This window comes from Nyctereutes procyonoides, unplaced genomic scaffold, assembly GCF_905146905.1.
Source record: "Nyctereutes procyonoides isolate TBG_1078 unplaced genomic scaffold, NYPRO_anot_genome, whole genome shotgun sequence".
NCBI lineage: Eukaryota > Metazoa > Chordata > Mammalia > Carnivora > Canidae > Nyctereutes > Nyctereutes procyonoides.
In genome coordinates, this window is record NW_026575139.1 from 45,109,861 (window position 1) to 45,127,924 (window position 18,064).

At 37.8% G+C, this 18,064-nt stretch overlaps 1 protein-coding gene across 1 annotated transcript; it reads right to left on the reverse strand.

Annotated features, from left to right (window-relative positions):
• Positions 1 to 208: 208 nt before the first annotated feature.
• On the reverse strand, positions 209 to 15,066 carry TMX1 (thioredoxin related transmembrane protein 1). The gene is made up of 8 exons (XM_055304450.1): positions 14,843 to 15,066; positions 11,625 to 11,740; positions 10,062 to 10,107; positions 7,309 to 7,437; positions 5,565 to 5,610; positions 5,369 to 5,470; positions 5,191 to 5,257; positions 209 to 1,992 (listed from the first exon to the last, which is right to left on the reverse strand). The coding sequence occupies exons 1-8, from the start codon at positions 14,992 to 14,994 to the stop codon at positions 1,817 to 1,819; spliced, it is 834 nt and encodes a 277-aa protein (XP_055160425.1). The 5' UTR covers positions 14,995 to 15,066; the 3' UTR covers positions 209 to 1,816.
• Between the last annotated feature and the right edge of the window lie 2,998 nt (positions 15,067 to 18,064).

Here is an 18,064-nt window from a genome sequence, read left to right on the forward strand (position 1 = left end):
ATGAGAACACTAGAAAACAGAATGCCTGATTAAGGAGCACTATTTTCCTCTATCATCTCAAGTAACAGAAAAAGAGGTGTAAGACTCTAGCTTTTTGACTGTACAGATCAAGAACACACAGTGACACAACTATTCATCTGAACATCGTTAAATACAAAATAAATAGGCTTTTCTAAATATGCAACCAGAAATCACACTTGTCTCCAGCTTTAGTGAAGTGCTTAGAAAAGTTTATTTTGTGCTTAGACTATTTTTCTAAAGCATCACAAAATTATTATACATCCAAAACTCATCAATGATAGAATGTTTAATATTCTAAAGGCAAGATCTTTCAGAAAAACTTGTACATTATGATACTGTGTAAGTCTAATGGAGTCACATAGCAGCAGAATCTAGACAAAAGGGGCATCACAGAAATTTTCTATTACATAATGGACAAATGACTCATTCTGAGTTATGGTTTTTCCCCATTTTGTAGGTAATACAGTTCTTATTTCCACTCATCACACCTCACTGCTTTTGCTGAAAGGTGAAAACTCTGTGCTGTAGCTGTCTGAGGAGTAAAAACATATTAAATGTCCCATCCTGCTGATGCTCACCTGTGGAATACTACACAATAAAAAGTACAGCAGAATATGGATTTTGTGTGTTCATAAACTTAAGAATGCTATGATTTTTAAACATCAAACATGTACAGCCTTTGTAAAATCAATTTAAGAACTTTCTGTGTGAGGACAAATGTACATTAAAAATATACACTGAGATACTTTTTCCTGAGTAGAATGTTAACTTTATTTTATATCAAATTAAGTTTCTATGAATTTTCAAAATGTAAAATATCAAAGCTTTTCCTCAACACCAAATAAAAATCAGGAATGTTCACTTTCATATTAAAAAAAAAAATTCAAGTAGAGGTTCAGTAGAATGTTATAAAACCTGAAATGAATGGCCAAAATTTTAAATTATTAGTAGATAGCTCTTCAATTTTAAGAATCCTGCAGTAAACTTCCGTTTGAAACAACAAAAAAGAACCATTTATTAAAGAATGAAAAACATTTCCAGAAAATTATCCAATTTGGAAAATGAAAAATGTAACCCATGGTAAAAAAAAAAATACAAATCATACACTGAACAGAAGGGGACAATAAAGGCAACCGACCTTTATAGGAATCAAGACAACACCATGGACTTATATAAAAACTTCCTAAATCAGTAGCATATCCTGTATTATCACATGTAGAAAACTGAAGCAAAGTAGTTATTAGTTGCATAATCTAAAAATAGGAAGGAATTTTGGACTATATCTCTAAAATGACCAGAGTTGTCACTGAAATACACATTTCTTCAGACAATGGGCAAAGTTCCCATTTATGGGAAAATGTTTTTTCACACAGTGAAACTGAGAAAAATCATATCAAATGAGAAATCTTCTTCTCCAAAGTAATCCTCTTAAGTATCTCAATAATGCAATATTTGGGAAATGTAATTGTTCAACTCAGAAAACTTGAAACATTATTAACATACTCAAATCTTATTGCTTGGCACCAGATTTTTCAAAAATTAAAGAATTGTTTAAACCACCATACTGCTGTTCTTAAATCCTATTTCAAATTTTTTTACGTAGTATTACTTTTATTTTCTGAAGGTAGTCTGTTCAAGTGCTACTTTTATTTTCTGAAGGTAGTCTGTTCAATCTAATGACAATCTAGACTGAACCTTGCAATGTACAAGCATGTCACAGTTCACTTCAAACCAAAAAGAAATTATCGATCTTCTGTTTTTGCCAAAATAATATTACAACATTTAGAAAAATTAACTAGGATTTATCTGTGGCCAATGAAGGACCCACAGAACGTTGTCTTATGGCATTCTGTGGAAAGTCTTTGTTTGTTCCTTCTTTACTTCCAGCTTCCTCTTCTGAAACATCTTCTTCATCAGCCTCTTGTTCCTCCTCCACTTTTTGCAAAGATTGAGAAGACTCTGGTAATTTTTCTTAAAGATAAAGACCAGATGGAATTAGGAAATATAAACTTCCAGTTATAAAATAAATAAATCACTGAGATGAAAAGTACAGCATAAGGAATATGTAATAGCATTATATGAAAACAGAAAATAACATCCACAGCGGGCATTAAAAAATAATAATAATAAAAATCAAGACCAGAAGTAGGTTTTCCTTGTTGATGTACTAGACTTGCACTAGAGTAAAATCAAGAGACAATTCATATGCCCATAAATTGCTTTGCCACTTTATTTATCAATCCTAAATTTAGATTTCCAAAAGGAATATCTTTAGGAATAAACGACACCATAAAAATAAAAATTGGTTTGCAAGATCCACCTGACTTACCAAATTCATTATAATTACCTGCCTGTTTATAAACTGAACTGACATTAATAAGCTAAAATTAATGCTGTGATTGTGGATGCTGTAAGAAAATACACTGCATTAAACAGAGCTATCTTAATTTGCTATTACATCTTCTAGCTGGGTGCCTGGGTGGCTAAGTGGCTAAGTGTCTGCCTTTAGCTCCGGTCATGATCCCAGGGTCCTGGGATTGAGTCCCATATGAGACTCCCTGCTCCGCAGGGAACCTACTTCTTCCTTTGCCTCTACTCCCCTCCCTCTCTCTGTCTCTCACGCATGAATAAATATAATTTTTAAATCAATCAATCAATCACTCTTCCAGTTAACAAGTACACTGAAACAAATCACCACTACCTTCATTTCGGTTCCCAGGTGAACAGGAATCAGACATTTACAATTAAAGGTTATATTCCTACCCAGGATTTTTCAAGGAGTTTCACAAATGTTCTTCCTTACATATATAATTTTATTAAGATAAAAATTACAAATAATATAATGGACAAATCCTAAGTATTCAGCTCAATGAATTTTTTTTAAAGATTTTATTTATTTATTCGTGAGAGACACAGAGAGAAAGAGAGGCAGAGACACAGGCAGAGGGAGAAGCAGGCTCCATGCAGGGAGCCCGACATGGGACTCAATCCCAGGTCTCCAGGATCATGCCCTGGGCTGAAGATAGCACTCAACCGCTGGGCCACCCAGGCTGCCCAGCTCAATGAATTTTCTATGTTCACACATATAACATATATACCCTTTCCATTCTTTTAAAAAGACCCATTGATAGTTAACTTCAACTTAAAACACACCATGTTACTGAGATACAGAACACAGAATTGGGTCAATGAGCTTCAGTCTATTCAGTGATCCTAGCCTGCCCCTAATCTTAGGTGATCCAGAAGAGAGTAGGGAGATGCAAGGGTGTTAAGGCACAAGAAAACACTGGAAGAAATTACCACATGGTGGACAATGTTATTTGGTCTGGCATCCCTCCTTCTGTTGGGTTAAGAGCCCCTTCTCTGTACCACATCCCATGTAGCAGTGGTGAGCACTACAGTATGCAACAGCAGTTCTCCACCAGGGGTGATTTTGCTGCACTCTGCCCCCATCCCCTATTCCCCACCTCCTTGCCAAAAGAACACTTAGCAATGTCTGGAGATATCTTTGGTTGTCACAACTAAGGAGCAGTGCTACTGCCAACCAGTGGGATGCTACCAAACATTCAACAACATAAAAAAGACAGTCTGTCACAATTAAAAATTATCCAGTCCAAAAGGTGAGAAGTGTTCAGGCTGAGAAACCCTGGTTCAGAGTGACTGTTCCAAACAAGTGAACTCTCTATACTAGTGGAGTACATGGGAGTTTTTCTAAAAGATAGGTGGGTGTAGGGAAAAAAATGTATCTCCTTCTTACTCTGGATTGTGAACTATGGCTCTCTTAATCATTTTATGCTAAGGACTGGAAAGAGCCAAAAATGAAGCAAACTAAGGCATAGAAAACTAAGCAATTCAGAAACACATCTTAACATTTGAGCCCTAGAATCCAACCATCTCTGCCCTCAAGACTTCCTTGCTATCTGAAGCAATAAACTTCCATTTAGCTTAAAGTTGGACTGAGGTAGGTCTTACCTAGCAACTCAAAATCTAAGTTAAACACACATACTGGAAAACTCAAATCATGTGGCCAGCTGTATCACATTAAAGTATGGGTTAATATCTATCAGTTGTGCCACAGATTACTTAAGAGACAAATTTGTTGTTAGCTTTAAGGGTTTTTAAGTGGTATAAACATTACATGTACATTCACCAACTTTTATTATTTTTTTTATTCAACAACTTTTAAATGTTCTTTTAAGTAATCTGTGCTTGCATTTATTTCTTACAGGTCAGTGGCTCTTGTTTAAAATGATTCCTTTCCCTGTATATGTCCTTTTCATTACTGATGTAATGATCTAAGAAATGAAAAGATAATCTGTCAATTATCAGCAATCTCCACTGATTTCAATTGAAGAGTTCTGATCTCAAAATATCCTAAGTCATGAAAGGCAGCATGATGAAAATGTCATGCCAACAGTCTAATTTAGGCTCTACTCTACTCTGTCACTTCTGTGTGACCCTGGGAAAATAGTTCACCTCTCTGAGCCTTACGTTCCTCAACCACAAAATGGAGAGGGTATCACTTATGAAATCTAGAGAGTTGCTGAAAATTGAATGGGATGGCACAAAATGAAAGTTCTTTATAAACAGCAAACAGGAGTGCTTCCAAATCAGTATAATTCTCGATTAAAATGCATGTTTGAGAAGCAATTATATTAAGACAGACATCAGTGAACACTTCTAATTATATAAACTCATCTTGGAGTACAGTGTCAATGCTAATCCTAAATCAGCTATTTTTCCAAAAGCCTACCATAAAAACTTAACTCGGCTAGCATACAAAGAAAAATTTTCAAATGTGGTCACTATAATAATGAATGATGTCAAGAGTAGAATATATTCAACCTTTTCTCATTCAAGTATACTCAAATGGATCCATGAATATCATGGAATTTTCAAATAAAATGACAACAGACCAATGTCATTAAATATCTACAAGTTATATGCACTGTTAAAATTATCCACATTATAAAAGCCAAGAAAATAACTATGTTCCAAAATCCACCAGGCTGTCATTCTTACACAGAATAAGTGTCTCCCAGTTCCTTCCAACATAATCTACCATTCATATTTAGAATGCTAAGTTGGAAGGGCAATCTGTTATGTGTGTGATTATGTTCACAGAAATGAACAGAATTATAGCAAATAAACATTTAAAAATATACTTACTGGAAGGGTATGGCTGTGGTCTGCGCCTTTTTGAAGGAAAAAGGCAATCTGCCACAAATATCATACACTGCAAAAATAAATACAAGAAATTCAAATGTATATAACAGAGCTAGTGTAACTACATTAAATTATCAGATTTAATTTTTTTTCCCTAGTACTCTGAAAATGAAATACTTACAAGTCCTAATAATAGTCCTGAAAGCAGAGTTGCTAAAGCAAAAACTGTATATGATCCCCAAACTGGTAATCCCAGGTCTTCAATAAAATAGTTATGGCAAGTCTAAAACCAAAAGAAAAAAATAAACTAAAAACCTAGCTGTTTAGAATAAAAGTGTCAAAAATGTTTAAAATAGAAATAAAACGTTAGCCCATACCCGGATCCACATAGACAGCTGAAAGAGTGCAGACATACTACTCATCCTGAAAGAAAGGAGAGGGGAATCAGAAACTGAGTAAGACACACAGCTCAGAAGTACAATATGTGCATATCTATACCTTCTACCTTTCAGTCAAAATTTCCCCATCATGACAGATTTTATTGCTGGTGTTAATCTTCCAAAGCGCGAGCAGAGAAGGGAGCCTGAAGGGAGAACTGGGAGCACTTGTTGAACTGATCCTGCCCACCTAAGAATTATCCCCCTTTTGTATTAAAAATAAATCTTACAATAGCATTAGTTTGATATCATTTAATGATATACAAAGAAACTACATAGGAAATAAATGCTAAGTAATAATATAAATAAAAATAATAATAATTTTCACATAAACCCAAGTAGCTTAGATGGGAAGTTAGAAAACGGCATGCTCCAAAACTAAGGGTTTGTACCCACAAACCCTGTTTTCCCCCAGCGGAAAAGTGTTGCCACTAACACATGAACTAATTCACACCTAAGCCAAAGTTCCTGGATGCAGGATGGTCTTACCCACTGCCAATCATTGGGTGGGTGAACCTAATGACACAGGAAGTGCCTCTTTCAGTCCACCAGTAAAAAAGGCATGGACTGCTGAATTCAACAGAGACTTACAAGCTACTGGAGAGGGGAAGAGTCGTTTACAAGATTTCAAATTAACAAAAATCAGTTGCATTTTCAGTTCAACACAGAAAGGTGATTCAACCACATTTGCTTCTCCTGTTTAAACTGCAAAATGGGAACAGGAACAAGGAACTGAAACATAAAGCACTGTTGTAGCCTCACTATAGTCAGCACTAATTAGGCTCTATCAGGAATATCAGGTGCCTTAATTGGGTTGGCACGATGGTTCAGTAGGGGGAGTTCTGAGAGCTACAGGACAATTGAATTCAGAGATTATCACAGGAAAGGTGTCAGGAAAAGGTGGTAAAGACAAAATTCTACTTCAAAATACTGCCTAGGGTTGATCTTTCGTCCACTCCCAGAATCCAGAGCATTTTTATCTCTTATACCATTGGTGTAACAACCCTCCCATCCTTCAAGAGCAAGTGTGGTAAGAGGACAGGAAGAAACAGATTGGCCACACCAGGATGACTCCATGGGGACCTCAGCAAAACTCAGTATTTCTGGATGTCTCTCAAATGATGTGTGATGTCTCTCAAATTATACGCCAACAGCTAAGAGGAAATATGCTATCTCCAGGCATTACTACTCCATTTGCCTAGCTATACATAAAGCCCAGTGGTTATTCATGCCATTAAGATCATTGTTCATCTATACTATTCAACCAAAAAATTATCAGATGGGTAGAATAATTCAATCACATGAAGAACTGAAATCTAAAGACAGCAAGAGGAGATACATGTTGGAGGCTTCTCATTCAAAGAATAAGTTCAAATGATAACTTTACCCATTATACTGTTCAGGAAGACTGATTAGTTTTTGATGATACAAATAATCATGATCTACAAAGCTAAAATATTCCTGAAAAGGCTTTCAATTCTAGTGAATGCCTCCTTCTAGCTTAACAAGGATCAAAGTATCGGACTTAAAAGAAAAAGCCAAACTAAAAATATCACAGTAAATATGAATGTACCGTTAAGGGTCCAAGAATTAAAACTCAGTATGAATGCTTTATTCCCACAAAATGTAATTATCTGGTCCAACTGATTCTGAAATAAATAATAGAAAAATCCTTCATACTTACAGAACAGAACCTGGACCAAACCATGATGAAACCGGTTCAATACTTTTCCACTCTTTCTCACTTATGAAGTTTATGAAGTCCTTCTTAGTCCTTGGGCCTTGATAGCGCCTAAATTCACCATCTTTACAACTAAAGAGGATCAGAATTACATATTAAACAGAACCAAGTAGGTAAATTTTGTGTTTGTTTTACTATTTCTTTAACATCATTTTACAATCAATCCTTATATTCAGAATCATTAGTAATGCATAAGTAACAAATCATACTAACTGCCTACTCATAACATCTTAGCTCCAAATTTAAACAATGGGGTTATAAACAATCATAAGCCTTAAGACTATTACCTTTCCAAATAATAAAACTATGAAACACAGTAGTTATATGTCAATTATAGCTCAATAAATATGTAACGCACATATTAAAAGGATGACTGCATGAAAAGGTGTGAGAATAGTGTGAGAATAGTGTCTGGCACTTATTAATTATTAGCCACTTTTAAGCTATATAGGTTAAAAATTTAAGGCATTTTTCTGGTATTTTCAGCCCTAATCACATCATTTTAACTGTGCTACTGTGAAGTCCTGGAGGGATCTGTTCGTGTTTCCTTTCCTCTAATTTTACTGTCTGCTTTGCATTCTTCCTGACAACCACCTCCCCCTTCCCATTCCCAATGTTTGAAGTTCTCATAGGTTCAAAAATGTTCTCCCTGGTCCCACATCTTCACTATTTTCAAGCTACCCTAAATAATACTGCCAGTCCAACCCTATATAATACTTTTATTTTTATGGCTTAAGTGCAAAAACCTTCGAAAATTCCCTACTTATAGTAGGGTTAGAGGATCCTTTAGCCATCCAGAGCCAAAGACCAGAAGGAGGCCCCCTCTCAAAAAACACAAAGTTTTGTAACGTCAATGGCATGTGAGCTGTTTTTGAGGAATAGGTAGAAGTTCAACAGGTGAAAGAATGGGCATGACAAACAATGTGACTTAAAAAAAAAGACGGGGATCCCTGGGTGGCGCAGCGGTTTAGCGCCTGCCTTTGGCCCAGGGCGCGATCCTGGAGACCCAGGATCGAGTCCCACGTCAGGCTCCAGGTGCATGGAGCCTGCTTCTTCCTCTGCCTGTGTCTCTGCCCCTCTCTCTCTCTGTGACTATCATTAAAAAAAAAAAAAAAAAAAAGACAGGAAATTCCAGATAAGTTCAGGGGATGTTAAGAAGTGAGAAGGAGGGATCCCTGGGTGGCGCAGCGGTTTGGCGCCTGCCTTTGGCCCAGGGCGCGATCCTGGAGACCCGGGATCGAATCCCACGTCGGGCTCCCAGTGCATGGAGCCTGCTTCTCCCTCTGCCTTTGTCTCTGCCTCTCTCTCTCTCTGTGACTATCATAAATGAATAAAAATTAAAAAAAAAAAAATTAAAAAAAAAAAAAAAGAAGTGAGAAGGAAAATCAAAGACAGTGATTAGAACCAGTTAAGGGGCATGTGGAGAAAAGAATTGAGTGAAAATGGACAGTAGTACTTACAGAGACATAGAACATGTGTATGAACAGGCACAAAGGGAGTAGGGATGAATACAAAGGTATAGGGAAACAGACATAAACATGAAAAAAAAAAGTTGACAAAGAAAAGCGAGATACAGACACACAAAAAACTGTCAACTTGCTTTCATGATTTTATATGAGAAGAGAAGTACCTCCTGGCATTCAACTCACCAGCTAGATGAACTTTACCTTACAGGGCAGGTCAGGCATACCTCAGAGATATCACAGTACCACCCCAGTAAATCACAACAAAGCAAGTCACAAAACTTTGTGCTTTCCAAACACATATAAATATTTATTTTACTGTGGTCTACTAAGTATGTGATAGCATGTCTAAAAAAATGTACATACCTTCCTTAAAAAATACTTTATTGCTAAAAAATGTAACCCATTAACTGAGCTTTCAGTAAGTTGTAATCACTTATTACAGACCACCTATAAGAAATACAGTAATGAAAAAGTCTGAAATATTGCAAGAATTACCAAAATGTGACAGAGACCCAAAGTGAGCAAATGCTATTGGAAAAATGGTACAGATTAGCTTGACACAAGGCTGCCACAAACCTTTAATCTGTAAAAATCGCAGGATCTGTTGAAGCACAATAAAATGAGGTGTGCCGGTATAGACTTGAGATTTCTGATGCCCAGTTTAAAAGAGAAATTCAAACTAAAAGACATGATACTGAAGACTACATTACCTTGTTCATTCTCACTTAGCACTCAACCATTTCACTTACTACTATCTGAAGATTGAGCTATAGCCCTTTCATAGCGAATTTTTGAACATATCAGATTCATGAGACTATTTATGACTGTTCATGAGATTATCCAAAGGGTAGAATGCTTATTTCTGCACTCTTTGGAAAATTCAGGGTTGCATCTACATCCCTGTGATGAACCAGGAACCACCCTAGCCCAGTGATTTTTCTGTTACCAGACTTTCTACAGGACTTAAACACAACTCTGGGCTCATCATCATTTACTATACTATTTGGTATTCATATGAATCATATGAATCATCCTCCAAAATAATTACAAAGCTCTGAGACCAGGGACTGTCTCATACATCATCCATCTATCTAGAGACACCTTGGACAGCACTAAGGGCAAAATAAGTCTTACTGAATATAATGCTGTTTAATCCAGGCCAGAGGCCTACTATTCTGATTATGCTATGTCGAATCCTTCTCCGTAACTACAGATTCTTCAAATACTTACTGATAAATAGTAGGAAGAGCAGTTATGATAAATCGTCCACTCAGCCCTAAAAATTATAAAGATTAGAAATAAATACAAGAAAGAACACACAGCAGGTTTTATATGAGGCAACAATCACTTGCTACTAAAAGTTGATTCTCAATTATTTAAATATTAATGGGGAAAGCATATGAAATCATACCTAAAAATAGTTGAGCTTTGTAGCAATAAAAAAATCCTAATTATGTACTTAAAGCAACTTTAAAAATCAATACTATTGCGCAGTATCTCAATTACAAGTACGTAATGCTTAAATATAGAAGGTATCTGTGAATATATATATTAACATTTGATCAATTATACCACTGTGTGATAAGACTACTAGCAATGAGTAATGGGAGAGCACAATGTAACAGTAATCTTAGGTCTAAATCAAATGAGGAATCCCTGGGTGGCTCAGTAGTTTAGCGCCTGCCTTCGGCCCAGGGTGTGATCCTGGAGTCCCGGGATCGAATCTCACCTCAGGCTCCCTGCATGGAGCCTGCTTCTCCCTCTGCCTGTGTCTCTGCCTCTCTCTCTCTCTCTCTCTCTCTGTCTCTCATGAATAAATAAATAAAATCTTTAAAAAATAATAAAATAAAATAAAATACAATTGCATTTGACATTCAAAAAAACAAAGGCAGAGTCTGTGTTATTAAAAATGGAAAATATAAAAAAATGGAAAATATTTTGAATCTTTCATAAGGTGAGCAATAACAGCTAACATTATTAACCATGTTAGGCAGTAATATAACTAGAGTTTAATCTATGCCTCAGTTTTCTTATCTGTAAAATGGGGATATTACCTATCTCACAAGGTTGTACAGAACTATATGTATAGGATAAACGCAAAACACTTGGAACAATATCTGTACCAGGTAAGCGCTCAATAAATATTAGCTATTAATACCATCTGGGATGGTAACAAAGTCAACAACCCAAGTTTATTGTGACCAAGAACAGGTAAGATAAAGCTGGTCTAAGAAAGGAGCATCCGTAAGAGTAGGGCGTGCCACTTGTTCAGGGGGCCGTGTCAGGAGTATATTTGACCCCATAACCATGAGATCTTTGTATTAAAAGGTATTAAATTTGAAACCCAATTAAAATATTCAGATCACTTGTCAGGAAATGTGCCCTTGGCTCTATACAGAACCTCAACCACATGCTCCTTATTCTGAAGCTTGGTATGGATGCAAATGACAGCTTGGCCAATGTCCACCTAAACCACAGTATTCTAGGATTTCTCAAAGGCATCTTACCACCAGTCTGGGGCCTGGGATAAGAAGGGAAAAAAAGATCAGATCAGAGGCTCGTATATGGGCAAGAATGGGGAGAAGGCAATGTCTCCAAGGTCCCTTAGAGCAACACAATCTGCTTTCTGCAGCCACTGCACAAGGATCCCTCATCGAGGAGGTAGGTGAGCTTAAGTAGCATAGACAGTTATGTTTTCAAAATCTAAGGAAAAGTAGTTAAAACCAAGTGATGTGGCAAACAGGATGAACATATTAACCCAATCTGCAAAGACTAACCACGGACTTACAGTACCTGGCTGCTCTGTGACATCTACTTTTGCAACATTAACCTCAAGATCTTCTCCCCATTCAGCAAAACTTTCCCATTCTGGTTGAAGATTCTGACAAGCAGGACACCATGGAGCATAACTAAGAAATATAGTAAAAAAAAAAAAGTTAAGCACCATATGACCACACAGATAAAAAATTCTATATGTGTAATTTGTGAAGAATATTTCATACTAAAAACAATACAGCAAAATGATTAATTTTGTGAAGATGAAAAAGTTTTAATTGTGGTTCTAACATTCTGGAAATCAAAACTCTTAACTGATTACACTAATCACAGAAAAGTAATTGTGAGAGTAAGTTCTTAAGACACAAAAATAAGTTCTTAAGACACAAAAGTAAGTTTCTAAGTTCACATGCAAAAGAGCTCTTTAAAAACCTTTGAATTTCTCGGATGCCTGGGTGGCTGGCTCAGTGCTTGGGTTAAGCCATTTGCTTTGCTTTCAGCTCAGGTCAAGATCCCAGGGTCCTGGGATCCAGCCTCCTCCAGTCAGGCTCCCTGCTCAGCAGTAGGAAGTCGACTTCTTCCTCTGCCCCTTCCCCCACTTGTGTGTGTGCTCTCTCTCTCTCAATAAATAAATAAAATCATAAAAAAAAAAAACCCAAAACCTGTAAATTTCTCTATAAATATGTGGCCATTGGAAACCTCAAAACCAAATTTGGAGCTCACCAGTTTTAATAATTTGCACTACAGGAGTCACAAATGAGAAAAATAGGAACTCCCCAGGGCTGAGGTGAACAAGGAAATGTAGGCCCCTACTTAATGGAGAAGAATCACCAGCAAGACCACCAGGAAGTAATTTACAGCTTGGTAGCAAGGTCTAGCTTTTATTTAAAATTAGCTGAAAATCTGCATTTTTATGCAAAAATGTTACCTCAAAACTTAACTAAGACACAAACAGTAGGCAAGCCAAACAAAATTCCTTTTGCCAGCCCTTGGTCAGCCAGTTTCTAAGACCTCGGGTTTACAAAACTATGGGTAAGTTTATTAGCTTTTTAATTACTCCTCAGACATTCAGCATCTTTCAAGGCCCTGATTTTCCTCCAGGATTTTATCATCTTTTAATTTGAGTTAAAAAAAAATCAGTTTTTTTTAAATGTAACCAAGAATAAAAAATCAGTTTTTTTAAATGTAACCAAGAATAAAGCCTGTACTTGTTGAACACAAGAGTAGTTTCTACATTTCATTATATCTGAAATTACTTTATGAAAATAAAATTCCTGAAAGTAATTGGCACTGTGGAACAAGACTAGCACCATACATGAAAGGGAAAGCCCTTAACAAGAGATTGTATTTCAATGAAAATATCTCTGTAACAAAACCGATCAAGATGGATGTAATGCAGATAACAGACTTGTAATATGAGCTATCATTAGGACTAGAACGATCTATCCCCCTTTTCAAGTTCCTCTTGTTTCTTAGGTGCTTTTTAAAATCTTAACCCCAAATTCAGTAAGCGAAAGGAAAAAAGTAAAAAGTACAATAATATAGTCTAATTTCACTGAGTTCTAATTCAAACCCCCTAATAAACTTTTGACCACTATATTTATAGTTTAAGCAAATGAGTTAAGAAACAACTTCAAAAAAAAAAAAAACTTCAAGTACCACTTGTCTGTATTTTGCACATAAATTCATAATCACTATTCTTTAATATTCATGAAACTGTAACTATTTTATTGGCACAATCTAAAATAAGCCATCCATGTCAATAAAAACTAAATGTTGTCCTTGGTTATATTTCCTCTGCCCTGTAGCTTCAAAGGTGCCTGAAAATCCATTTCACTAAGTTACAGATTATATGTATACTACATAAACACTTCCCCCTAACTTTTCCTTCATATAAATGTTCTATGCCTTTTTTTGATTTTATAACTCAGGAGTTACTGATTTGGTCTTCTGCGCTCTCCTTTAGGGACATCTACCTCCATCCATCAACTGGCAACCTAAGGATACAGGAAATCACTCACCTGAACTGTTTTAAAGAAGGGGGCTATTCTAACAATCATTGCAAACCTACTCTTAGGCTCTGGAAACAGAAAGGAAGCCAGTGTAACAGTACTGGACCACATTAATTAAAGCCTTTAGGCATTTCTCACTTGTAAAATGCGGGAAATAATACCTTATAGAATTTGTAGAGCATTAAACAGGATAATGTATACAAAGTGCGTAGCAGTGTCTAGTACATTTAACACTCATTAGTGTTTTTTTAACTAACATCACTAACACCACTATTATCAATAGTAGTACCATTATCATTATCATCACCACCACCACCACCAATCAGCAACTAAAGCAAAGGGAGGCAGTTTATTTTCTATCGATGCAGAAGGGACACTATTAGAGTCCCCACAGAAAAGTGATTTCCTCTGTACAGTAAATCATCATTTACTGGTGGTCTTAAGAGTTTACAATCACACTCATACATTAATTTTACTTTTTAATGAAATAACACTTGAGCCTAAGAGTAACAGTCCACCCTATTCAGTTCTTTGCAAAAACACACATCCAAAGGAAAATTGAGATGTGGAGAAAGTGAAACAAACAAGCAAACAACAACAACAAAAAAAAAAAAACAAAGCAAAAGAAAATTTAACAACAATCCAACTTGAATTTACTCAGCACCTCAAATAAGAATATACTCAATCCATAAAATACAACTTAAGATTAAAAAGAGTCTCAAAAAAAAAAAAGAGAGTCTCAAATTCCAACACTATAAATGGACTTTTAAAGGATAACTAGAAGGAGAAGAGAGGTTCTGCTCAATTTCTTCTTTTGTAAAGTCTGGTGAAAAGTTAAGTGAGAAGTCTGTGGAAGGATCATGCTACATACAGTAGCTGTATAGGAGCTAGTCGGACCAACCACCTCCAGCCCAGTCATGAAAAGTTGAGCGAGAATCCCACGCGGAACGCCGTCTCGGAGCCGCAGCACAGCGCTAGACACACCCTTCGGGGGAAACTCAACGTTCCCCGGGAAGAAACCAAGAAGGGGTGGGACCAAGCCAGCGGCGCATCCGAATACGAGTTTAGGGATCCCGAAGAGCCAGGGGCTCCGAGGGGTAGTACTGGGGAGCCCAGGGCCCGCAGGGCGTGGTGGGTGGAGGTGAAGTCCGTGTCCAGACGTGGATCTAGGACGCGGACCTTCCGGCCCACCAAGGGGACCCGAGACAACCGCCCCACACTCACAATTCTATCATCCACTCTCCTTTCAGCAACTCTTTCCAGTTCTCGTCCGTGATGATGCGCACGTCGCTCCGCCGCCCGTGGGCCCTGGGAGCCCCCCAAACCAAGAGCAGCAACACTGCCGCAGGAACCACGGGACTCCCGGAGGGCGTCATTCCTGCAGCTTGCCCACCCCACAGCAAGCGCGGCGGCCCCCACCTCTGCGCAGCCGCTCTTCACTTCCGCCCTCGCGGGCTAATCTGCTCATGCGCCTGACCGCGCGGCTCCTGGGAACTCTCAATGCGCATGACAAGGCCGAGTCCGACTGAGTCGGTTTGTGAAGCACGCCTATCCCTAGTGCGCATGACAGAGTTGCAGTTTCTTCCCACCCTCTGGTGAGCCCCCAGTACGTTTGGAAAGGAGCGGCAAGGCAGGGGGCGTGGCCTAGGAAGTGGGGCGGGGCTTCGGAGATGACTGGCTTAAATACCGCTCCAGCATTTTGGCGCCAAATAATTGGTAGTCGTACTTCCTCAAGCCAATTGGTAAGTTTACTCTAAAGCAGTTTCCAATTAAGTGCCCTTTAGAGTTTCCCCTTGCTTCTTTTGAAGTTTTTTTGTAGTAAAGCTAATGAATGTTTATGTAAATGAGAATATTGGTTTACTCGGGGAATACAGACTGGAAAGGTGCAACAAGGGAACCTTAGGGCATACGTTTTACATTCTTTATCTTGGTCTCAACAGTTGGTTACATGGGCGTACACATATAAAAAACCATCAAGCTGTGCATGTTGAGATTAGTGCACTGTATGCACTTTAGGATGTATGTTGTCCTTCAATTTCTTTTTTTTTTTTCAAGATTTTTTTTTAAGATTTTATTTATTCATGAGATACAGAGAGAAAGAGGCAGAGACACAGGCAGAGGGAGAAGCAGGCTCCATGCACCGGGAGCCTAACGTGGGACTCGATTCCAGGACCCCAGGATCACACCCTGGGCTGAAGGCGGCACTAAACCGCTGAGCCACCCGGGCTGCCCTCAATTTCTTTTTAAATGTAGTAGTTGACAGAGATGCGAGATCTGAAATTCAAAATGGGAACAAAACACATAGGCTTATAACAAATATTAGAAACTTTTTTTCTCAATCGTTGTAAATGCAAATGCACATCAAAACGTGCACTGCCTCTAGAAAGTATTAGTCCAACGTTAGTAGTTGTAGCCCTTACATCTCACCTCACATCTCTCCTCAACTCACCCCAGTTGGCTGACTTCCTCACCCCTCCACTGAAAGGCTCTTTCTAGGACACTAGTGATCTGCATGTTAACAAAGCCAATTGTTTCTTCTCCATATTCATCTTACACCACTGACTGCAGCATTCTGCAGTCACCACACCCTCCTAGAAGCTGCCTTACTCTGGCCTTCAGTTAGGCCTCACTGGATTGTTTTTCTCCTTCCTCACTAGCTGCTGCTTCTTGGTTGGTTTTTATGTGATTTCTAGACGTCGACTTGCCCCAGTTTGCTTTACTGGCCCTTCCTTCTCTTTGTATCCACACACTCCTCCAGGTAACCTCAATCTGGCTGCTGTAAAAGCCATCAGTATACCTGTCATTTCTGCTCTGACCTTTCTGGGAAGTTTCAGACATAATATATTCAACTCTTTGCTGGACGTCTCTTGGATATCAAATAGGCAGTTTAAATATAATGTGGCCAAAAAATAAAATTCCAGGTTCTCCCTCTGGTAGTCTTCCATCTCAGCAAAAAGCTCCAACGTCCAACAGGTTGTTCAAGACCAAAAATTTACATTTTAATTCTTTGGTGCTTTCCCTCTTCATCCCTTCTTCTTGTACTTCATCAGCGAGTCCCATAAACTCGACCCCCAAAACATATCCTGAATCTGACCACTAATTTCCATCTCCATAGCCAACACCCTACTCCAAGGTTCTATCATCTCTTGCCTCTACTATATTAGATTCCTAATTGACCTCCCTTTGTCCTCTCTTGCCTCCTTAAATAAGATCAAGCCATTTCTCTTTAAAACTTTCCAAGTGATTCCCACTTTACTTAAAATTAAATCCCAACTTCTTAAACTCCTTATTATCACTTATAAATTCCTACATGATCTGAAATCTACCTAACTGCTCCCTCAGGTAGTAGTACTCGCTCTCCTCCTTTTACCCTACTACACTCCCATCGCTCCTTGAATATGCCATACTCATTCCCACGTTAGAGAATTGGCCTTGGTATTCCCTGTACCTAGACTACTTATCCATTTGTTTTCATATCATTCCATTTTGTCATTGATCTCAACTTAAATATTATCTCTTAAAAGTCCTATTAGAGAGTCATATTATCCATGATTTTAGTCTACTCTAAATCTCTGCATGATATTAAACTGATGTCCTTGTTTATCTGATTTGATTTCTTTCCTCACTCAATAAGAATAAAAGTGTTAGGGCACTTGGGTGGCTCATTTGGCTAAGCAACCTACTCTTGATTTGAGCTTGTGTCATGATATTACGGTCAAAGGATGGAGCCCCATGTCCAGCTCCACACTTAGCGTGGAGTCTGCTTGTCCCTCTCCCTCTGCTCCTCACCACCATGCTTGCACTCTCTCTCTCTCTCACTTTCTCCCAAATACATAAATAAGTAAAATTTTTTTAAAAGATTTTATTTATTTATTCATGAGAGAGAGAGAGAGAGAGAGAGGCAGAGACACAGGGAGAAGCAGGCAGGTTCCACACAGGGAGCTCGACGTGGGACTTGATCCCGGGTCTCCAGGATCATGCCCCGGGCCAAAGGCAGGCGCTAAACCGCTGAGCCACCCAGGGATCCCCAAATAAGTAAAATCTTAAAAAAAAATAAGAATATAAGTTTCATGACAGTGGAAAACTCTATTTTGTTCACTACTATAATCTCTAAGGTATAGTGCCTAGCCACTATTAGAACTTAGTACATAATAAATGCTCAATAAATATTTGTTGAATGAATGAATAAGGGAAATCATAATTATAGATATGCCATGCTTTTATTTTAATGTATGTGCTGTATTAAGAAAGAATATAAATATATTCTTATGTGTAATATAGAGATAATACCTCCTGTTTATACTTAAAGGGTTGATAAGAGGATAGAATGAGGTTATGTTCATGAGTATTCCTTTTAAATTATAAATCATTCAAGACTATTAAAACTCCTTTTAAGGAAATTTTCTGTACAAAAAATGCACTTAGGACTAAAAGTACTAAAGACTG